The 24,975-nt window shown below is 41.0% G+C and overlaps 2 protein-coding genes across 2 annotated transcripts in view; both read left to right on the forward strand.

Moving 5' to 3' along the window:
- Nucleotides 1–581: 581 nt before the first annotated feature.
- LOC307029761 (trace amine-associated receptor 8a-like) lies at nucleotides 582–2,124 on the forward strand (the record flags this gene model as incomplete). The annotated part of the gene is made up of 3 exons (XM_079665844.1): nucleotides 582–626; nucleotides 761–933; nucleotides 1,202–2,124. The coding sequence occupies 3 exons, from the start codon at nucleotides 582–584 to the stop codon at nucleotides 2,016–2,018; spliced, it is 1,035 nt and encodes a 344-aa protein (XP_079521970.1). The 3' UTR covers nucleotides 2,019–2,124.
- A 5,651-nt stretch (nucleotides 2,125–7,775) lies between these two features.
- Nucleotides 7,776–24,975, forward strand: part of pikfyve (phosphoinositide kinase, FYVE finger containing) — a 68,607-nt gene continuing 51,407 nt past the window's right edge. The window contains exons 1-7 of the mRNA XM_079665845.1: nucleotides 7,776–7,918; nucleotides 16,734–16,933; nucleotides 18,570–18,734; nucleotides 20,374–20,385; nucleotides 20,875–20,984; nucleotides 22,937–23,108; nucleotides 23,893–24,100. Coding sequence (XP_079521971.1) covers nucleotides 16,750–16,933; nucleotides 18,570–18,734; nucleotides 20,374–20,385; nucleotides 20,875–20,984; nucleotides 22,937–23,108; nucleotides 23,893–24,100 — 851 coding nt within the window. The 5' untranslated portion in view covers nucleotides 7,776–7,918; nucleotides 16,734–16,749. The remainder of the gene's footprint in view (nucleotides 7,919–16,733; nucleotides 16,934–18,569; nucleotides 18,735–20,373; nucleotides 20,386–20,874; nucleotides 20,985–22,936; nucleotides 23,109–23,892; nucleotides 24,101–24,975) is intronic.

The raw sequence follows: 24,975 nt of genomic DNA on the forward strand, positions 1-24,975 counted from the left end.
ATTTTTTCATTTCATATTTTAAGTTTTGTTTCCCGTGTGAACACCGTCTTTTTTTACTTCTGGTATTTATTTTCCACCCTCCGCGGACTGGCCATCTGTAGAATCTGGAGAATCACAGAACAGCCGGTCGTCAAGGGCCGGCTCGATTCCTTGACGGCCTTCACCACCCTTAATTTGTTATGTTTTTAAAAGGCATCATTGAAGTTGCACCGACAGAAGTCCCACGTTTCCTCGCAGCGAGACTCCCCCCAGTTAACAGTTCGCTAGCACCCCCCCCCCCTCTCGATTTGGACTGGTAGATCTCGGCAGACTGACAACTTTAAAAGTAGTTCTTGGTTCAAAAAAGGTTTGGCACCCCTGGTCTAGAAGCAAGTTGGCTTCATTGATCCTTTGACCATAACTCTGAGGAGCCACTCCCACAATGTAACTTATCAGCATGGCTCACTTGGTTTCAATACTTCAAATATTGATCTTTTAAGAATCTTTACACTGTAAAACCACTCTAGATGAGAAGGAAAAAGTAGCCACCATAATCAAATAAGATGATGTCAGTGCCGGGAATTACGAAAAAAACAAGTTGCATGGAAGTGATGAAGACTGAGATGAAGATGACTGCAGAAAACAAAGTAGAGCTTAGGGATTTCAGTCTTAGCTAGAGAGAAAGTAATAGTAGGGGCAGGACAGATGAGAAGAGATATATCAGCTGCATAACAGAGAGCTTTGCCAGAACACAGCAGCTTCTCAACACGTCTCTCTGCAGATGGAGACTCCCCAAATTGATGAACTCTGCTTTCAACAACTCTTCAACAAATCCTGCAGCAAGCCTACGCCAGCTCAGTCAGATGTCCTGCTCGCTTACATCCTGCTGTCCTTCATCGCTCTGATCACTGCAGCTCTCAACCTGCTGGTCATCATCTCTATCTCCCACTTCAGGCACAGACAAACTTTCAGCTTAAGCTTATATATGTTCATGATTGGAAAGTAACAGGATTTAACCATGCATTCCTTTTAATTAATGTTTCAGATAATAGTTGTTCTGTTTTAAATGATAACATATTCAAACCTGACGTTTTGTGACAAAATAGTTTAAGCAAGCACTGCTCAACAAATGCATGTCCATGTCTTCTTTGTGTTTTAGTGCTGTTTGTTGTTACAAGCTATCATTGATAATTGTATTTATGGTGAAATTCTTCCTTTCCAGGCAGCTCCACACCCCCACTAACCTCCTCATCCTCTCCCTGGCTGTCTCAGACTTCCTTGTGGGCCTAATTGTGATGCCTGTTAAAATCCTTTTAATAGAGGCTTGCTGGTACTTGGGTGACCAGATGTGTGCTCTGTATAATATAGTTGCTTTTATCATTACCTCTTCTACGGTTGGAAACATGGTGCTCATATCCATTGATCGTTATTTTGCTATTTGTGACCCTCTACATTACACCACCAGAGTAACTCGGAACAGAACACAAATCTGCATCTGTCTGTGTTGGATTTGCTCTGTTATCTATAATTGTCTCATTGTAAAGGACTTTCTGAGACAACCTGATTCATATAATTCTTGCCATGGAGAGTGTGTAGTTGTCATTAACAATATCACAGGAACGGTTGACTTAGTTGTTACCTTTATTGCCCCCATTACTGTTATCATAGTTCTGTATATCAGAGTGTTTGTGGTGGCTGTGTCTCAGGCTCGTGCCATAAGCTCTCATGTTATAGCTGTCACTATGCAACGTGCAGTTGGTGCAACTGTTAAGAAATCTGAGATGAAAGCAGCCAGGACTCTTGGTGTTGTTGTCCTTGTGTTTCTAATATGTTTTGTTCCATATTACACTCCATCCCTGATAGGTGAGGATATTGAAACTAGTAGTTCAACCTCAATTGTACTCTGGTTGCTGTGTTTTAACTCCAGTCTGAACCCATTGATTTATGCCTCGTTATACCCCTGGTTTAGAAAATCGATCAAGCTCATTGTTACCCTTAAGATACTTCAGTCTTACTCGTGTGATTCTAAAATACTGTAATGACGGGCTGGGGTTGAGATATATTCTAAAAAACCTCTGTTCAGATGGACATATTTGTTGCTGTTGTTGCTGAGTCAGAATGCAATGTGTAATGGCTGAAGAAAGATTAGACATTATTTAATGCAGTAAAACATATGTAACTAAAAGATATTAAATAATTGAATACAAAATAAAACTGGAAAATATGACATTGTGTGGAAGAAGTAGTAATTTTTTAACTGTGTTGACTTCAGTTTGACCAGTATTCTGTTAGTGATATGTTCAATCGTTAATTTAGTAGTCAATATGCAGTACAGACTGATTGAGTATGTCGTTGGCAGAGCTGTCGTGTGTGTGTGTGTGTGTGTGTGTGTGTGTGTGTGTGTGTGTGTGTGTGTGTGTGTGTGTGTGTGTGTGTGTGTGTGTGTGTGTGTGTGTGTGTGTGTGTGTGTGTGTGTGTGTGTGTGTGTGTGTGTGTGTGTGTGTGTGTGTGTGTGTGTGTGTGTGTGTGTGTGTGTGTGTGTGTGTGTGTGTGTGCGTGCGAGTGAGAGAGAGCGAGAGAAAAAGGAGAGAAGGTTTTACTGACACATAACAGATTTGGTTCTCCAACACACTGACGATACAATATAACAAGAACAAAAATAAATCTTGTTGAGTGCTCAAACATATTTATTTTAGCATTGCCCATGATCATTTACATAATACTGTCTGTTGCAATAATGAGGGATTAAAATGTAGAAAAACATTCCTAATATTTAGGCTGAGAATAAGAATTAAAGCTTCATCAGCGATGATCGGGACCTCGCTAGGGCTGCTCGATTAAGGCAAAAATCATAATCACGATTATTTTGGTCAATATTGATATCACGATTATTAAATACGATTATTCATTGACTTTGAAAACATCCATTTATTGAACTTTAAAAAAAAAAAAATAGTAATTTGAACAGTATCTTTTTAAAAGTTGATTACCCTGAACTTTAAGTATAATTCAACTGAAAAACCAATACAAATATATATAAAATAAATTATATTAATGAATAAATACCAATAAAGAAAATCAACAAATACTTTGGGGCGCACTTCCACAAACTACTGAACATAATAATTATAACAAATAAAAAAGTAAGAGATTATTGGCAAAGTATTCAGCTGAAGCCACATCTTTTTCAACTTCGCCAAGGCCTTTGTCATAAAGGGCAGGCCAGGGTTCAAGTTTTGTGGGAGCCAATGGGAGCTGAGCTCTCATGAGGAGGGTCTGAGCTCCCATGAACGCAGGGAAATCATACATCCGTGGGGGTCGCTAATACATTACCAACAACCATTATTTTAATCACAAATAATGCATGTGTCAATGTAACGAGTATTATTTACGCTAACGAGGTAAATAGGCTAAAAGAAAAACATGTTTTCCAAAAGAACTACGAATCGTATTCTCTCTTGAATGACAAAATGCCTGCACTTCACCTCCAAGGTGCGCAATCACTATTGGCAATCTATGCCTGTGAGCGTGCTGCGCGAGCCGAGATGATGCATTATGTGGTGTGCGTAGTTGAACCTTTCCATATTTAAGTTTGTTGCAAGTAGAGGACTGTTGCAGCTGTGTGTGTGTGTGTGTGTGAGAGAGAGAGAGAGAGAGAGAGAGAGAGAGAGAGAGGAGAGAAGGTTTTTACTGACACATAACAGATTTGGTTCTCCAACACACTGACGATACAATATAACAAGAACAAAAATAAATCTTGTTGAATGCTCACACATGTTTATTTTACCATTGCTCGTGATCATTTACATAATACTGTCTGTTGCAATAATGAGGGATTCAAATGTGGAAAAACACTCATAATATTTAGGCTGACAATAAGAATTAAAGCTTCAATCAGCGATGATCGGGACCTAATCTTCAGCCTCCTCTCACGCCGCCTTCGCCGTCTTCTTTCTCTATGTTCAGGATCTCAGCGAGTGTATCTCTAACTACGTCCCAAAGAGATTTTACAGCCGGACAGGACCAAAGACAATGTAAAAGGGTACCCACTTCCGCACAACCATGCATGCTAGCATAGGCCCAAGAGTGTTTGGTCCATCTTTTTGAGTCTACAGGGTGTGATGTATGCTCTGTGAAGGATTTGTATCTGTATTACTCTAAACCGGACACACTTGGAGATTGATGTTGAGTTCGACCAGATTCTGTCCCACTCAACTGGGGTAAGGGTGATGCCTGCTCCCTTCTTTTCTGTGTCTGCAGATTAGTATTGGCGGTGGATGTGAGGAGAAGTTTATATATATATGAAATCATTCCTTTCTCGCTTGCAAGTCTTTTTAGGTTGGTGTTCATGACAACTTATCTTTATACCTTTTGATGTTAAGTTTTTCATATTTGATAATTGCATAAAGGAGAAGAAGAGGGATTGATTCAGATAAAATTGTCCAACAACACTGTGAACGGAATTATGATATTGTTTTTTATTATTTGCCCAATGTGTTGTATGTCATGTGCTTGCATATGTATATTATTCAATGGGTTACCGCCCGCTGTGAATAGTGAGTTTTTCCATAATGGGCATGAAGGGAGGGAAATAGTAATGCCTAGCCTCCTTTCTACAGATTTAACCACACTGATAGAACATTGAATTAATGGATTATTCAGACTGGATTTGGAGGAGTACCATAATGAATTTAAAGATTTTGATTTCTTGTTTTCTGTAATTATTTGTCCTTCCAGCCAATCCCAGTTAGCTTTTTTCGGTGTCGCTCAGGGAATCTGGCATCATATGAGAGATAATACAAGTATAAATGAGGTAACCCCCAGTCCACCTGTTCTCCTCGGCATAAATAACTTTTTATGGTTAATTCGTGGTTTTGTATCCTTCCATATGAATTGAGAGAATATAGTGTTTATTGCTTTAAACCAATATTGTGGGATTTGAAAGGGAGTTGAGGATATTATATAGGTTAATCTTTGTAGGACATTCATTTTTAACACATCCACCCTTCCCCACAGCGATAGGGGTAAAGTAGTCCATCTTCTCAAGTCATCTTTAATAGTTCTAAGTAAGCCTGGACCATTCATTTCGAAAATCTTATCAATTGGTGATCTGATGTTTATGCCCAAGTATCTCAATGCATCAGCTTTCCAAACAAAAGAAGCAGAGCCTAAGTGATTAGAGTGAGTCTGACAGTTAAGTGGCATGGCTTCACTTTTACTCCAATTTATTTTATATCCTGAAAATAAGCTAAATTCTCTAATAACCTCCAGCACCTTAGGTATAAAGTTTAGTGGGTCAACTAATGTGAAAAGTATATTATCAGCGCATACGTTTTATTTTGAATTGATGTCCGGATGGCACAAGCCAAGGGCTCGAGAGCTAAAATGAATATTAGAGTGGATATTGGACATCCCTGCCGTGTTCCCCGATGCTGGGGGAAAGGATCAGAAAGCATGTTGTTGCTTCTCACTGAAGAGACTGGCTTATTGTAAAGTGATTAAAACCATCGCATACAGTAATGTAATGTGATCTCTGTTCTGTATCTTTGACTGATTGACCTGAATGTTTTATGTGTATTATCTCAATGCCCAAGACAAATTTCTCCTAAGGGAGACAATAAAACTCTCTCTTAATCCTCATCCTCTCCCTGGCTGTCTCAGACTTCATTGTGGGCGTCCTTTTGATGCCTGTTGAAATCCTTTTAACAGAGGCTTGCTGGTATTTGGGTGGCCTGACGTGTGCTCTGTATAAAATAGTTACTTTTACCATTGTATCTGCTACTGTCGGAAACATGGTGCTCATATCCATTGATCGTCATTTTGCTTTATGTGACCCTCTACATTACACCACCAGAGTAACTCTCAACAGAACACAAATCTGCATCTGTCTGTGTTGGATTTGCTCTGTTATCTATAATTGTCTCATTGTAAAGGACTTTCTGAGACAACCTGATTCACATAATTCTTGTCATGGAGAGTGTGTAGTTGTCCTTAACAATATCACAGGAACTGTTGACTTTGTCGTTACCTTTATTTCCCCGATTACTGTTATCATAGTTCTGTATATGAGAGTGTTTGTGGTGGCTGTGTCTCAGGCTCGAGCCATGCGATCTCATGTTATCGCTGTCACTATGCAACGTTCAGTTGGTGCAACTGTTAAGAAGTCTGAGATGAAAGCAGCCAGGACTCTTGGTGTTGTTGTCCTCAAGGCCGGATTAACCATATGGGCAACCTGGGCAAGTGCCCAGGGGCCCTTGAGCAAAGAGGGTCCTCAGTGACAAGATAAGATTTTTTTTTTTCCGGGCACAACCTCACTCATCATACAGTTTTAAATGACACTCACTCTTCGCCATAAATAACACAGCTTTTCCATAGGATCAAATTACTGTAGGCCACTGTACCGTAGGTCTCACTATGTATGCGCTCAACTTTATTACTACGCGGCGGAGGTGTATAGCCGAATCACAGCCCCACCCTTGAGCAACCACACAATTTCACTACATATTTTACTTGTGTAACTCTCGATGTTTGTGACAAACAGAACTCCTCGTGCACTTGTACAGCCAGCCAGTCATGTTTTGGCATTAAGTGGGGTGCTGTTCTGAGGTTTTGATTGATATTACCTAGGTATTCCTGAGCCATACACTGTCTTGAGATCTTATCCATTGCATCTTTGTCTTGTGATTTTTGACTGAAAGGGCAAAAGGCTAGACCTACTTTGGTTGAACTATGTGGCTCCGTCCCTGCTTTTGACAAATAGGTGTGCGATTTGACATGCCAGATTGACTGAAAATTCTAAATATTGGTCATGTTGGTAGGATTGGGTAGGCATGGTGTTACTTGTTGGTACGTGGGTTGGGGGGGCATGAGTGCTCAGTGCTCAGTGCTTAATGATGTTAAGGTAGTAGACAAACCTTTAATAGTAACACCAGTTCAGTCAGACAACTCACGTGTTTCTTTAAATGTTTATTAGAAGCAGCATATAGTTTGAGTTTGGCGTCTAGGCTTGGGCCTCATCACTCCACAGATTTACAAAGAACATTGAGTGATGATTAGATAACTATCCCCCCAAGCCTACAGGTGGAAGCTGGGGTGGTGGGAGGGCAGGCAAGCAGCAGCACGTGAACACATCAGCAATGTGACAGAGCAGCAGCACTAACGAGGCAGAGGCAGGAAGACCTGGCAGCTTCAATAGAGCGGCATGTTTAGGAGAATGTGTTTGGTTGGTTGTAAGAGAGACGCATCATGTGTTAATGTATCATTGGTGCTCGAGTTGACTGCCTGAACTAGCTCGCAGGCTTCGCCCCATTTTTGACGCTAATAAACATTTATATCTGGCTCTTGAGGGCTCTGAAGTGAAGTGTACTTCTTTCGTAGAAATACATTAATTATATATTCTCAACTTATATATATTTTTTATTCCTGTATTTATTTCCACATTTATTTATCTCAGGTTTTTTCACATTTATTTATTCTTGTATTTCTTCATTCCTGTATTTAATCTGTATTTATTTATTTGTTACTTATGTCATGTTCTGTCCTCCATAAATCTGCTCTTCCATATTGAGTAAATGCATCTTTTTAAACGATTTCATGCAAAAGCTTTTACATCTAAAAATGATGAATGTATTAATGTAGTGAAACCAGTAGGGGAGGTGTTAGAAGGGATTTTGGGAAGTTAATTAATATTGTTGTTCTATTATGTTTCGGAGTTGCACTTTGTAGACGGTTCCTTCCCACCACTTACCTTCCAATCGATAGTTCTGAGTTTGACCCGTTCTGCCTTTTCTCTGCATCACAACAGTTGCTTTCAGTGTTCAGGCTTCGATTGGTCAGGGCTGCTTTCAGACGGAAGACGGCTTTTTTTGTGTGTTTCTTTACAGATGTCTTCGCTGTCGGATTAATTCATACATTGATGTCAAACTCATACAGTCAACAGGTAATTTACATGTTTTACTTTTACGTCAGTTCAGTGTAATGTCATGCGTCAACTTGACCGATAATGAGGTTGTTTTAGCTCTATCGGCTAGTTAGCATAGCAGCCTAATTTCAGCTAGCTTGGCTACAGCTGGTCTACTGTATAACACCGGGTTGACAAATGTTAGCTAGTATTAGTTATTTGATGTTGTTGGCACTTGCTGCTAAATGCAATTGGAAATGTTGTGTTAATACTGACTTGGGTAGCATTCCCGTGTTTAAAGTAGTGTTTTAATAAAGCTCTTATTGGGCAATTGCAGTATGTTTTTCAGTTATTTCATTTTAATGAGCTTGTTTCTTTTATCATTCATTATCAAACTGGATTGAGTGGTCTTAATAATAAATTAAGAGTCTTTTCATGATTGGAACCACCTTAAACTCGCAAATAATACGTGTCTGCCTTGTGTATGAATTGTTTTGTGTTAGTTAAACACTGCACTAACGAACTTTGGAAACCGTGTAGTCATTGTTGGATTATGAATAAAAACTGGACAGTCTGATTTTTTTAGCAAAAATAAAACCTGTAAGTGCAATTCAATTAAATCCGACCCACAGGTTATAGCTATCTTATAAACCAGTAGCTAAAGTTATGACTGTTTTTGAATGACTTAAGGGGCTGTAAGGTGTCTGCAAACACAGCTAATTCAAGTGAAAGTGAATATTATCTTTGTGAATGAGACGGTGCGATAAGGGCTTGGACCTTCAGCCTGTCATGTGACCAGGAACAGTACAGGAGTCATGCTACAGGCCTGTTATGGTCACATGATGAGGGGGAGAATGTGATGCTTCCACTTCTGCTTTATCCCCCCCATGGTAAAAAGATCTAAAATGGCATGCATCGCAAACTCAAAGTCTGTAGCTTTCTACAAAGGGTGAGTCTAAAAGAGAATTTAATGGGGTTTTTACAAAGGTTAGTATCGCTAAATAAACAAGGAATCTGACTGTGGCTGTAGGGTGGGATTATCAGCTGACTGTAACTAATCAATCAGCTGTTCATATCCTAAATTCATGGGTCAAGCAGAGGTGAGATAGATAGGAGACAATTTCAATTCGAAATTCATAGGGTCCGTACAACCAGAATAACTTTTTGCATCTCAGCCTGTGGAGTGAGACTAGGAACAGTGTGCATGTGGAGCTAAAGCCATGTCCAGACATTAACCAGTTCAAGAGGAAATACAGAGAAATTATTTTCTCGAGGTACAGGGATGGGGAAGGTGTTTGACTATGTGTATGTGTATATGTGTGAGTATGTAGGTCTGTATGTATATGTGCATATATGTGTATATGTGTGTATGTATGTGTATATGTATATATGTCAATCAACAGGTAAATCAGATTAATAATAATAATAATAACAATAATAATGATAATTATTGCAGATTATAGATTATAAATCAATCATTTAGGGACAAGGGGGTGAGATTAAATACATTATACTTCTTCTCACACCTTTTCGAACACTAGACGTGGGAATGTTTATGTTGCTAATGTTGTTGTTGTTGTTGCAAATGTCATTTTTTGTTTTGATTTCTCTTACATGACTAAGCACTGCAACATTTGTTTTGTAATTATTTATTTTACTTGTTTGAAATAAAATGTATCAATCAATACTTTATTGATTCCAAGTTAGGTACATTTGTTGCAGCAGCAGTGTGTTCAGGCATTCGAATATATACATTGGAATAAAGTATCTATTCTTTATTCTATATTTCACACATCTTCTAATATTATTATAACTGATGCTTAACGGTAAACAGTAATACTCTTTACGGTTGGTGTTGTTATATTACAGCTAGTATGGACACGATCACATGAGTGAGCTTATAAAGCTTACATACCGGCTGTCCTTTTTCATTACTGCTGCTGCGCTGTTTAGTGATTGAGTTTACCACAGTTGCATTTTCCTTTTAGCTCGTTCTCATGTTTGCCACCCTGTTTTATTTCCTGTCAAATTCCACTTTTATGTTTTCATATTGACAATGTTGTGATGTAGGTAAATGTACATTAGGTTTAGTCTGGCTTACATTTAACATCCTATATACTATATGGGTTTTCCTACATTTATCTGAACGGTGGTCTCACTCGTAGGGCTGCACGATTTGGGGAAATAATCTAATTGTGATTTTTCTGACAGATATTGCGATTCGATTTGCGATATTTGTTTTGAAGCGACCCAACGGAAGTTTATTGTAAAATGCGGCCATATCTCCGGCTAGGAAGGTCATATCAACGTGCTCCCGTCTCTAGCACCCCCGCAGCCCGAGCTACGAGTGAAAGAACTAAACTTACATGAAACCTCCGTTGGGTTGCTTTAAAGTCAAGCTTCAGTTTAAGATTCAGCCTGTAATAGAAACATGTGATGGAGCATTACTAACCTGACTCAGACGGTTTGTTTCACCAAACCATCTAGGAAAGCTCCATTGGAAGCCATTTGGAAAGGGCAGGCACTTTCAAAAATACTTGGCAGGTAATTGGATCAATCTGTCTATCACCTTCTATCATGGGCCACTTCTGATTGGTTAACAATGGCTCGAGCCCTCTACATGTGGAGCACAGCACTTCTGATTGGTGTGGATGACTGACACACAAGAAGAACAACAAAATAAAGTTTTAAAAAGTTTTTTTTTTTCATAGGCTTTCAAATCGCGATTTAAAATCGATGAATCGTTCAGCCCTACTCACTCTATAACTGCCTTTTAACCAATTACCCAACCTGTCGTTTTAAAAGGTAAATTGTCAACACCACAAATTGATTCATGATTTGACAGAAACAAACATCAGAAGCTGCAATCTGGTTTAGTTATAGTAAAGGTTATTGAGAGGACAGTTCACATTTAAGAATACCTGTGGTAAAAATAAGAATAAAACACAAATGAGCCGATATGTAACTCCTGGCTCTATTACATGTACTTGCATCATAGCAAAAATAAAACAGTGCATGCAGATGAAATATTGGACACACAGATGTTGTAAGCAGTGTAAGCCGTAGTAGCAGAACATAAATGACAATACAAACAAGCAGGAAATAAGTCTGTATGTGTGTATGTTATTAATTAGCCATTGTTTTTTCATTGTTTACTGAAGGGTCGATGGGTGTTTAGCTGCTTGATGTGAATTGTGGAATAATATTCAATTTACTGTAGAGCTGGGTGATTCAGAATGTTTTCTTATAATTCAGTTATTAAATGATCTATGTGGAAAAACGACATGGTCGAATGTATTTTTGGTGGTTTTGTGAAGTGCCATGTTAAAAATAAAACCCCGCAATCTTTGAATGATATTCCTCAAAACATTCTCCCATGAGATCTACTGTGACGTTTGATTCCGTTTGTATTTCTTATTATCGATTAGGAGGACGTTAACGTGTATAACAATAACTCTATTTATGATTGTATCAAGACAGTCCATTGAAAGACGATAAATCAAATTTCTGCACATTTATTCTACTCTCACCAGTCTCTGAATCTAGCATGTGGAGAAGAGCATCTAATCTTATCACAATTTGATTACTTTTCCTTTCACCATTTAATGAAAGTTGATCAGTCATAGTGACACATGCTTAAAGCTATTATGCAAAATCCTCTTTGACATCAACATGTGTCCCCTCTTCTTCATGTCTCCTCTACATCAACATGTGTCCCCTCTTCTTCATGTCTCCTCTACATCAACATGTGTCCCCTCTTCTTCATGTCTCCTCTACATCAACATGTGTCCCCTCTTCTTCATGTCTCCTCTACATGAACATGTGTCCCCTCTTCTTCATGTCTCTTTTACATCAACATGTGTCCCCTCTTCTTCATGTCTCTTCTACATCAACATGTGTCCCCTCTTCTTCATGTCTCTTCTACATCAACATGTGTCCCCTCTTCTTCATGTCTCTTCTACATCAACATGTGTCCCCTCTTCTTCATGTCTCTTCTACATCAACATGTGTCCCCTCTTCTTCATGTCTCTTCTACTTCAACATGTGTCCCCTCTTCTTCATGTCTCTTTTACATCAACATGTGTCCCCTCTTCTTCATGTCTCTTATACATCAACATGTGTCCCCTCTTCTTCATGTCTCTTCTACATCAACATGTGTCCCCTCTTCTTCATGTCTCTTCTGCATCAACATGTGTCCCCTCTTCTTCATGTCTCTTCTACATCAACATGTGTCCCCTCTTCTTCATGTCTCTTCTACATCAACATGTGTCCCCTCTTCTTCATGTCTCTTCTACATCAACATGTGTCCCCTCTTCTTCATGTCTCTTCTACATCAACATGTGTCCCCTCTTCTTCGTGTCTCTTCTACATCAACATGTGTCCCCTCTTCTCCATGTCTCTTCTTCATCAACATGTGTCCCCTCTTCTTCATGTCTCTTCTACATCAACATGTGTCCCCTCTTCTTCATGTCTCTTCTACATCAACATGTGTCCCCTCTTCTTCATGTCTCTTCTACATCAACATGTGTCCCCTCTTCTTCATGTCTCTTCTACATCAACATGTGTCCCCTCTTCTTCATGTCTCTTCTACATCAACATGTGTCCCCTCTTCTTCATGTCTCTTCTACATCAACATGTGTCCCCTCTTCCTAATGTCTCTTCTACATCAACATGTGTCCCCTCTTCTTCATATCTCTTCTACATCAACATGTGTCCCCTCTTCTTCCTGTCTCTTCTACATCAACATGTGTCCCCTCTTCTTCATGTCTCTTCTATATCAACATGTGTCCCCTCTTCTTCATGTCTCTTCTACATCAACATGTGTCCCCTCTTCTTCATGTCTCTTCTACATCAACATGTGTCCCCTCTTCTTCATGTCTCTTCTACATCAACATGTGTCCCCTCTTCTTCATGTCTCTTCTACTTCAACATGTGTCCCCTCTTCTTCATGTCTCTTCTACATCAACATGTGTCCCCTCTTCTTCATGTCTCTTCTGCATCAACATGTGTCCCCTCTTCTTCATGTCTCTTCTACATCAACATGTGTCCCCTCTTCTTCATGTCTCTTCTACATCAACATGTGTCCCCTCTTCTTCGTGTCTCTTCTACATCAACATGTGTCCCCTCTTCTCCATGTCTCTTCTTCATCAACATGTGTCCCCTCTTCTTCATGTCTCTTCTACATCAACATGTGTCCCCTCTTCTTCATGTCTCTTCTACATCAACATGTGTCCCCTCTTCTTCATGTCTCTTCTACATCAACATGTGTCCCCTCTTCTTCATGTCTCTTCTACATCAACATGTGTCCCCTCTTCTTCCTGTCTCTTCTACATCAACATGTGTCCCCTCTTCTCCATGTCTCTTCTACATCAACATGTGTCCCCTCTTCTTCATGTCTCTTCTACATCAACATGTGTCCCCTCTTCTTCATGTCTCTTCTACATCAACATGTGTCCCCTCTTCTTCATGTCTCTTCTACATCAACATGTGTCCCCTCTTCCTAATGTCTCTTCTACATCAACATGTGTCCCCTCTTCTTCATGTCTCTTCTACATCAACATGTGTCCCCTCTTCTTCATGTCTCTTCTACATCAACATGTGTCCCCTCTTCTTCATCTCTCTTCTACATCAACATGTATCCCCTCTTCTTCATGTCTCTTCTACATCAACATGTGTCCCCTCTTCTTCATGTCTCTTCTACATCAACATGTGTCCCCTCTTCTTCATCTCTCTTCTACATCAACATGTGTCCCCTCTCCTTCATGTCTCTTCTACATCAACATGTGTCCCCTCTTCTTCATGTCTCTTCTACATCAACATGTGTCCCCTCTTCCTAATGTCTCTTCTACATCAACATGTGTCCCCTCTTCTTCATGTCTCTTCTACATCAACATGTGTCCCCTCTTCTTCCTGTCTCTTCTACATCAACATGTGTCCCCTCTTCTTCCTGTCTCTTCTACATCAACATGTGTCCCCTCTTCTTCATCTCTCTTCTACATCAACATGTATCCCCTCTTCTTCATGTCTCTTCTACATCAACATGTGTCCCCTCTTCTTCATCTCTCTTCTACATCAACATGTGTCCCCTCTTCTTCATCTCTCTTCTACATCAACATGTGTCCCCTCTTCTTCATGTCTCTTCTACATCAACATGTGTCCCCTCTTCTTCATGTCTCTTCTACATCAACATGTGTCCCCTCTTCTTCGTGTCTCTTCTACATCAACATGTGTCCCCTCTTCTCCGTGTCTCTTCTTCATCAACATGTGTCCCCTCTTCTTCATGTCTCTTCTACATCAACATGTGTCCCCTCTTCTTCATGTCTCTTCTACATCAACATGTGTCCCCTCTTCTTCATGTCTCTTCTACATCAACATGTGTCCCCTCTTCTTCATGTCTCTTCTACATCAACATGTGTCCCCTCTTCTTCATGTCTCTTCTACATCAACATGTGTCCCCTCTTCTTCCTGTCTCTTCTACATCAACATGTGTCCCCTCTTCTTCATGTCTCTTCTACATCAACATGTGTCCCCTCTTCCTCATGTCTCTTCTACATCAACATGTGTCCCCTCTTCTTCATGTCTCTTCTACATCAACATGTGTCCCCTCTTCCTAATGTCTCTTCTACATCAACATGTGTCCCCTCTTCTTCATATCTCTTCTACATCAACATGTGTCCCCTCTTCTTCCTTTCTCTTCTACATCAACATGTGTCCCCTCTTCTTCCTGTCTCTTCTACATCAACATGTGTCCCCTCTTCTTCCTTTCTCTTCTACATCAACATGTGTCCCCTCTTCTTCATGTCTCTTCTACATCAACATGTGTCCCCTCTTCTTCATCTCTCTTCTACATCAACATGTATCCCCTCTTCTTCATGTCTCTTCTACTTCAACATGTGTCCCCTCTCCTTCATGTCTCTTCTACATCAACATGTGTCCCCTCTTCTTCCTGTCTCTTCTACATCAACATGTGTCCCCTCTTCTTCATCTCTCTTCTACATCAACATGTATCCCCTCTTCTTCATGTCTCTTCTACTTCAACATGTGTCCCCTCTCCTTCATGTCTCTTCTACATCAACATGTGTCCCCTCTTCTTCATGTCTCTTCTACATCAACATGTGTCCCCTCTTCTCCATGTCTCTTCTACATCAACACGTGTCCCCTCTTCTTCATGTCTCTTCTACATCAACATGTGTCCCCTCTTCTTCATGTCTCTTCTACATCAACATGTGTCCCCTCTTCTTCATGTCTCTTCTACATCAACATGTGTCCCCTCTTCTTCATGTCTCTTCTACATCAACATGTGTCCCCTCTTCTTCATGTCTCTTCTACATCAACATGTGTCCCCTCTTCTTCATGTCTCTTCTACATCAACATGTGTCCCCTCTTCTTCATGTCTCTTCTACATCAACATGTGTCCCCTCTTCTTCATGTCTCTTCTACATCAACATGTGTCCCCTCTTCTTCATGTCTCTTCTACTTCAACATGTGTCCCCTCTTCTTCATGTCTCTTTTACATCAACATGTGTCCCCTCTTCTTCATGTCTCTTCTACTTCAACATGTGTCCCCTCTTCTTCATGTCTCTTCTGCATCAACATGTGTCCCCTCTTCTTCATGTCTCTTCTACATCAACATGTGTCCCCTCTTCTTCATGTCTCTTCTACATCAACATGTGTCCCCTCTTCTTCGTGTCTCTTCTACATCAACATGTGTCCCCTCTTCTCCATGTCTCTTCTACATCAACATGTGTCCCCTCTTCTTCATGTCTCTTCTACATCAACATGTGTCCCCTCTTCTCCATGTCTCTTCTACATCAACATGTGTCCCCTCTTCTTCATGTCTCTTCTACATCAACATGTGTCCCCTCTTCTTCATGTCTCTTCTACATCAACATGTGTCCCCTCTTCTTCGTGTCTCTTCTACATCAACATGTGTCCCCTCTTCTTCATGTGTCTTCTACATCAACATGTGTCCCCTCTTCTTCATGTCTCTTCTGCATCAACATGTGTCCCCTCTTCTTCGTGTCTCTTCTACATCAACATGTGTCCCCTCTTCTTCATGTCTCTTCTACATCAACATGTGTCCCCTCTTCTTCGTGTCTCTTCTACATCAACATGTGTCCCCTCTTCTTCGTGTCTCTTCTACATCAACATGTGTCCCCTCTTCTTCATGTCTCCTCTACATCAACATGTGTCCCCTCTTCTTCATGTCTCTTCTACTTCAACATGTGTCCCCTGTTCTCCATGTCTCTTCTACATCAACATGTGTCCCCTCTTCTTCATGTCTCTTCTACTTCAACATGTGTCCCCTGTTCTCCATGTCTCTTCTACATCAACATGTGTCCCCTCTTCTTCATGTCTCTTCTACATCAACATGTGTCCCCTCTGTGGAAAGAGACTCTGAAAGTTTCAAGAACAAAGATTCTCTCTCTTTTTGATCCATTTCTATAAAAACCTGTCTGAAAATGAGCTGATCAGATTTTGGCCACTTAATGATGTCATAACGATGTGTTGTCTTGTGTAACCATTAGCCAATCAGCAACCAAGGTAACCCCCCCCCCCCCCCCCCCCATATCACCTGAATCTCCTCCTAGAGCACCATTGAGTTCTTTGTAACCAAATGTCTCTCAGAGGGGCGTGGGGAGGGGCTCCTTATTTTCATCTAAAGTAACAGAGAGAGAATCAGCACTTTGGAAACAGGGCTGAAACAGAGGGGATTATGGGTAATGCTGCAATGATCTGTTTGGTGTTTCAGCCAATCAGAGACAGGTTCTGTATATATCTGAGACCTGTGATATATTGATGACAAACAGGACAATAAGGGGCCTTTAAGATGTTTTCTGTGTTGCCTCTGCAGCCGGAGCAGCAGTGAGATGGCTGCTGATGATAAGTCCTTGTCTTCCTCCTCTACGGATTGGAGCGTGGATCCGCCCGTCATCTCGCCAACAAGCCCCTCCCACCTCACACACTTCAAACCACTGACTCCGGAGCAGGACGACCCCCCCCTCCGCTCGGCGTACAGCTCGTTTGTCAACCTGTTTCGCTTCAGCAGCAAAGGTCAGGGAGACAAGCATCTGATCAAAGTTATGAATGAATTTATATTTGTTGTTTTGCCAAAGGGTGTTTATGTGATACTTAAACATGGACCATAAAATCCAGTATGACACTTTGACAAAATCTGCAATCCAGGGATCCAATAGTTAAAAAACAAAACACATTCAAATAAAAACAGGTTTTTTTTAGGTCCGGGAGACACGCTCTCAAGCGTCTTATCAAAGTTATGGATAGAGCTATATTTAGTTTTGCTAAATGGTGCTTTTGTGATGTGTTGACAATGCATGATATTGGTTAGGTGTTCTGACATTGTGACGAATTGAACACAACAACATCACCTATCCCACAATATGGGCCTTAGTGCTGTCAACAAATATATATTGTTAGTCTAAAGAACTGGAACTTGTCACAGTAATTACTCTTAGGAACTACAGTCGCTATAATTCATGGGATGTAAACACTTAGCTTTGGGCTACATCTACGACCCTTTTATTTTTGCATATATCCATTTACATCTTGAGAAATCTGCACGATTAAATCTGTGCCTCCTTAGCAATTTTTTGTAATGTAATGATCATTCAACAGATGATCTTATTACATAATTGCATTATTCTTATGTAACTGATGCATGGAGCTACGTTTGTACCATGGCTTTTTACGTAATGGATTCATCTGGTGCTGGTTGTAATATTCCCCCACTGCAATCCAGGGATCCAATATTTTAAAAAAACACATTCAAATAAAAATATTTTTTTTACGAATATTTATAGGAATTCAAAGTTTTGTACAATTTTTTTGTTCGCTTTTTTTTTTACAAACTGGCACAGTCTGGACATTTAGGGGATGTACGAGTGCTTTTTTTGTCATGTTTGACTTCATTTGTTAAGTCAGTACAGAGAGGTCATTTGTCATATGACCTCTCAAACTCTTATTTATCTAAAACATTACCGTTTAAAATGTTTTTAAATAAGTAATTCCTGATGCGTGAAAGCTGCTGGGAAAGGGACCTTAGACCATTGTTATCAAACAGAACAAGTATTTACTGTTTACTAACTTCAAGTCCTTTACTTACTACGGTATACAAAGCAGAATAAATCTATAACACGACACCAAACATTACAGCATGTTAGAATCTCCTGAGCAGAGTTTATAGAGCAGTGTGCAAAAGTCACAGCGTCTCGTGAGGTCATGTGATCTGAGCTGCCTTCCAGGAAACAGTGAGCCACATGACTTGTGTGTTTGAGTCCCACCTCTGCGTTACACTCCTACACACACACACACACACACACACACACACACACACACACACACACACACACACACACACACACACACACACACACACACACACACACACACACACACACACACACACACACACACACACACACACACACACACACACACACACGTTCCTTACACATTATTTTGGCATTTCTTAGAAATTAGATCACAGGCGCAGTGCCGCTTTTATATCAAAGCATTGTGTGTGTGTGTGTGTGTGTGTGTGTGTGTGTGTGTGTGTGTGTGTGTGTGTGTGTGTGTGTGTGTGTGTGTGTGTGTGTGTGTGTGTGTGTGTGTGTGTGTGTGTGTGTGTGTGTGTGTGTGTGTGTGTGTGTGTGTGTGTGTGTGTGTGTAGAGGAGGGACGTCCTCCCTCATCGCTCTCAGAGAAGTCCGATGTGGCGTCCCCCCCCTCCCCTCAGTCAGAGAGGAGGAGCTGGTCCTCCAGTCCAACACACTCCCTCTACAACTCCAGAACACACAGGAAGCCAGAACACCTCCGACGCACCTCCATAGCCTCAGGTAACACACACACACACACACACACACACACACACACACACACACACACACACACACACACACACACACACACACACACACACACACACACACACACACACACACACACACACACAGTACAGATGTTGCTATTTGAGTGTTTTGTGTCAGGTAAGATAGAAAATATGTCTCCAGTTGTATTCTTATATTTCTGCAGCTTAAAGTTAGCCTATGTATAATAAACATCAAGTCTCTTAATATCTTGAGTGCGGTGAAATGATTGACGTCTTAATTTCTGATTTTAAATCTGTAAAAACAGCTGTTTCTTCAACTGGCAAGGAGGATTTACATTTTATAGGACATTTATTTAATTCCATCTGTCTTTACAATGCTTTTCTTAAACTTTAGTGTTTGAACATTGAACACTGATGATGTTTGTTTTGCTTCACACATGTATTGATTGCTGTATTGATGTATCTGTACTTTGTAAAAGGACAGAAAGCCTCTGTGTTGTAGTGAGTGAAGTAATCTGAAGCCACTGATAACAACAGCTTCAAAAGTGCGTAAGGTAACTGAAGTTAAATGTAAGAAATGTATTTCATTTCAACACTCTTGAAGCTCTTCAATTTAGCTGAGGGAACGTTGTTAAATGACACTATTTATATCTGCATGAATAAATCCTACTCTTTTAAATAAAAAGTAACAATAGGTGCTTTCACACCAAGTACTTTGTCGTACTTAGTTCATCAGAACTCTTTAGCTCTGATGAACTAAAGAGCAGATCGCATTCACACCTGAATAAGTCCCTGAGGGGGGATTAGGCAAATGAAGCCACTGACGTCACTTCTTCTTCTTCTGCTTTGGGTTTACTGGCAGGCCGCAAACCACTTCACGGCGTATACTGCCACCCGAAATCCCCGGCCGGAAGTCCCCGGAGTTAGGGACTGGCTTCAGTAGAAGATGCTGGGACTCCCAGCAGCTTCTACTGAAGCCTTCCAAGTAAATCGCCGACACCTCCTCATCTCCACCGCTCCCATGTTTTCTTTTGTGTTGCCATAAGTTAGTATCTCTCCGTTGGTGCGCTGGGCTAATGCTAATGCTAATAATGCTAATGCGAGGAAAATAAAATGGCGGCTTCAGAAAACTTTTGGGGAGTTTTATGGGGCGTGGTTTGCAATCCGCCCAGCCAATCAGAAATGGGAACCTTTTTCTCCCATGAAAGTACCTGCTCTCTAGCAGGGACTGAAAAGGGGGTGGAAAGGTTCTCATGAACTAAGTTCTAGTTCTGGATTTTTTTGGTGTGAACGCACATTTTCGGAATTATATCGGAACTATACTGAGAAAAGTACTCCGGTGTGAAAGCGCCTAAAGTAAGGCTGCAAAATTAATCAAAATGTTATTGAAATCTTTATATGGTCCCGTGCAAAAAAGTGGAAGATGTGGTCTTTGGCACAGAAGCCCTTGTATTCTACAAACTTGTTTTTTGTAAATCTTGCAGCCCGATAACAGACGGAGAAGTTGCAATACATATTTTTATTTTCAGATAAATCTGCTTTAAAAAAAGAGCAGATTTTGTGATCATTGAAAACCATACTAAATATGATGTTTGGGGTGAAATGAAATGGCTGTAACGTGGTTCTCATGTCTTTTCTGATTACAGTGGATTGGCCAGGTGAGGGTCTTCTGCTCTGTGTGGTTTTTACTAAATATGCTTTTAGCTTGACTTTAACAGAGTGGCCTTAAACTGTGTTCAGTGCATGCGATTGTTTTAATATCTGCATTTTTAATGAAGCGCTTATTATTAGTCTTTGGTTTGCCTTCAAGTGTTCCACTCAGGTACTAATAATAACACCTGGAATGATGTGACTGACTTTAAAGCTAACATTTCTAACACGTTTTCGTTTATTTGTATTATTGCATCATGTGTTCTTTTATACACATTTGCAAGTTATTCCTGAGGTGTTTGAGTGCATTGTCAAATGTTTGTCCCTTACAGTAGCTTTCATGTTAAATGCAGGACTTTAATTTTCACCTCACTTTCAATATATATATTTTTTTTTAAAAAGCATATTTGACAATGCAGCAGGACGGATGGGTTCATTTGTTTCATTCTTGTGTTTATGTGTGCTCTTTGTGTTTGTGCATACATGCATGGTTCCAGATGGCAGCAGGAAGTCAGACACGCCTCTCAGTAACCACGACCCTCGCACAGCGGTGCAGCTCCGCACTGCACTGAAGAGGCTGAAGGAGATAATGGAGGGGAAGAGCCAGGTATCACACCTTTACAATCACCTTCATTCTTCATTTGAACATCTGGACATCAGGAAACAAACAGTGTATTGTATATTGTATGACACGTTATCAAAAAAGTACTTGCTGAAAAGTACAAATTGTTTTGAATAATAATGTAGTTTAATGAAAAATGAGATGATCAACTTATTTAGCGTAGACATAGACATTGTAATAATGATCAAAGCAATCCTAAAGCTTGCGGTCAACAAAATGACCCTGTCAAACTCTCTTCCACACACACACACACACACACACACCCACCAGGGCTCGACATTAAGGGCTGCCCGATGGCCCGGGGCCATCTAGTATTTAGCTCGGGCCATGAAGCCTCACCTGCTGGTTGCCCGATCGGGCAATCTATTATACCAGTATCATGCAGCTCGCGGATCCAGTAATGAGTGACCAGACAGTAAAACTAAACTTATCTATAACTAGTTACGGTAGTTTGAGAGGTAATTAAAATAGCTACGTGTGATATTCTAACCTGAAGTGTGTGTTTTGTCCGCTCACCGCTGCATGTGATCATGCAGAGCTGCGTGTCGAGTCGACTCGTCAGCAGCAGCTGATCTCTCTCTCCCGTCAGATTAGACTTCACTCGCGTTTATGTCCATATCGATCAGATCCTGCTAGTTCTAGCTAATGATATGACTACCTGCTTATTAAAAGACACCGTGACCTAAACAATAAGTGTCGCTATACAACCGGGTGAGGCCACAAAGTATAGCGCAGCATTATGCATTTGTTTACATGCCTACCGGAACCCCGAGGCATTACCAACAGATCAACGCACAATCAACCCACACAGCACATCTCTTTCTCCACATTAAGTGTTAGACATTAGAATGGACTACTCTTGTCTGTCACATACTCTTCTTGTCTGTCACATAAGGGGCGCAACTGAAGCGGTATTGCGCTAAAGGGAAATTATTTTGACCGTACATTTTGACCGAAGAGATTTAGATTTGCTTGCTAACGGGAATTCTGACGTCGCCATTGTGTGTACTTCGCGGATGCACTCGGCTGCTCGGGTCTGCTCGGTCAGCTTCTGGATGAGGAGGCATTCCTTCGACCAACTTACAGTAGATAACATTACAAACATTTTTAACAGGGGCCATAATAGCGTAAATAATGTTTGTTTTGGCAGTTATAGCTGCATGTAATGTTTTCTACTTTTTTACATCTGGGAAGGCATTTGCCTTCATCAGATGGAAAGTGTCTTGACAAACAACTTAAGTATTTATTATAGCTATGCAGGGCATGCAAGCGAGCAAACACAAACAAGTGAAATGAAGAATACAATTGAAATTGTAATATTGTGGTGGTTCATCTTATAATTCAGTTTAGAGAATGCACCAGACAGCATCTAAGACCTGCAAAAATCTAAATGTTCTAGGGGGAGGCCCCCCAAACCCTTCGTGCGTCATTTCGTCCACGCGCATTTTTCAGGGCAATCTCTATTGGGCTCAGGGCCATCTGTAAATTAGCTTAGAATCTGTAAAATCCTTAATGTCATGCACTGCACACACACACACACACACACACACACACACACACACACACACACACACACACACACACACACACACACACACACACACACACACACACACACACACACACACACACACACACACACACACACACACACACACACACACACACACACACACACACACACACACACACACACACCCGCCCGCCCATAACCATGTGACCCAATACGATCAAACAAATATCTTATAATAATAATAATACAAACCATTACCCAAATATAAACTAGTACAAAACTAATTTATATTAAAACAAAATGCATTACTTTGTACGTTTCATGGCTCCTACAGCATATGTACAACCATTGGCTCAGCAATAGACACATGTATGCTATATTTTGAGCTGTGAAGCAGTGTCCTGTGGTGTGTGTGGCTCCTCAGGACAGCGATCTGAAGCAGTACTGGATGCCGGACAGCCAGTGCAAAGAGTGTTACGACTGCAATGAGAAGTTCACGACCTTCCGCCGCCGACACCACTGCAGACTGTGCGGACAGATCTTCTGCAGCCGCTGCTGCAACCAGGAGATCCCCGGGAAGTTCATGGGCTACACGGGTAGGAGACAAGATTCAGATTCAAGATTCAAGGCTTTATTGTCATGTGTACATAGCTACAGTGTAGATATGTCAATGGAAATCTTAGGTCATAGGCTCCTCCAGCAGTGCAACACAATAACACGGATAACATAATTAAACTAGTGCAAGAAATACAAATAGAATAGAATAGAAATAGTGCCAAGTACCATATTAATAAAAGCCCAATGGGGGGAAACAGTGTTGGATAAATCTCCTGTGTCAGTAATATAATGTGCATGTGTGCGTGTGTGTGTGTGTGTGTGTGTGTGTGTGTGTGTGTGTGTGTGTGTGTGTGTGTGTGTGTGTGTGTGTGTGTGTGTGTGTGTGTGTGTGTGTGTGTGTGTGTGTGTGTGTGTGTGTGTGTGTGTGTGTGTGTGTGTGTGTGTGTGTGTGTGTGTGTGTGTGTGTGTGTGTGTGTGTGTGTGTTAATGTCTCGACCCCCAAAACTAGTTTTCCTTCCCTATCAGAATCAGAATACCTTTATTCGTCCCACGAGGGGAAATGTACATTGTTACAGCAGAAAAGAGCTAAGGACAGCTTGATGTTACCTAAGTAGCACGCATAAAACAAATATTAAAGATACAAAAAAAGATTGTAATTAAAAACAGTTCTGAGGATTTAGCAGCCAGGTATATATTGCACATTTATTAACGGCATATATATATATATATATTGCACATATTGCACATAGTTGGTGGTTAGCAACAAGGAGTGTGTACATATCTGTATGAGTCAACTCTCTTTCTTCTACCCTCTTCTCCCAGGAGACCTGCGGGCGTGCACGTACTGCAGGAAGATCGCTCTCAGCTACGCTCACTCAGCTGACTCTGGATCCATCGGAGAGGATCTGAGCGCCCTGTCTGACTCCCCCTCCACGGTGTGTGTGCTGGAGCCCAGCGAGCCTCGCACCCCTGTGGGGGGGCGCAAATCCAGCAGGAACATATTCCTCGAGGAGGACCTCACCTGGCAGAGGTACACACAAAAAAGTTTTAATCAGCTCACGTACACAAAAAAGATCTTAGTGATATACAGTTGCAAGAACAAGTATGTGAACCCTTTGGAACTTCCTGGATTTCTGCATAAATTGGTCATAAAATGTGTTCTGATCTTCATCTAAGTCACAACAATAGACAAACACAGTCTGCTTAAGCTAAAACCACACAAACAATTATATGTGTTTATGTTTTTATTGAACACACCATGTAAACAATCACAGTGCAGGGTGGAAAAAGTGAACCCTTGGATTGAATAAGTGGTTGACCCTCCTTTGGCAGCAATAACCTCAACCAAACGTTTCCTATAGTTGCATATCAGACCTGCACAACGGTCAGGAGGAGTTTTGGACCATTCCTCTACAAAAGTGTTTCAGTTCAGCAATACTCTTGGGATGTCTGGTGTGAATCGCTCTCTTGAGGTCACGCCACAGCATCTCAATTGGGTTGAGGTCCGGACTCTGACTGGGCCACTCCAGAAGGCCTATGTTCTTCTGTTGAAGCCATTCTGTTGTTGATTCACTTCTGTGCTTTGGGTCGTCGTCCTGTTGCATCACCCATCTTCTCTTGAGCTTCACTTGGTGGACAGATGGCCTTAAGTTCTCCAGCTAAATGTCTTGATAAACTTGAGAATTCATTTTTCCGTCGATGATGGCAATCTGTCCAGGCCCTGAGGCAGCAACGCAGCCCCAAACCAGGATGCTCCCTCCACCATACTTCACAGTTGGGATGAGGTTTTGATGTTGGTGTGCTGTGCCTTTTTTTCTCCACACATAGCGTTGTGTGTTCCTTCCAAACAACTCAACTTTGGTTTCATCTGACCAAAGAATATTTAGCCAGTAGTGCTGTGGAACA

The sequence above is a fragment of the Notothenia rossii genome (genome assembly GCF_949606895.1).
Source record: "Notothenia rossii genome assembly, chromosome: 2".
NCBI classification, from domain to species: domain Eukaryota; kingdom Metazoa; phylum Chordata; class Actinopteri; order Perciformes; family Nototheniidae; genus Notothenia; species Notothenia rossii.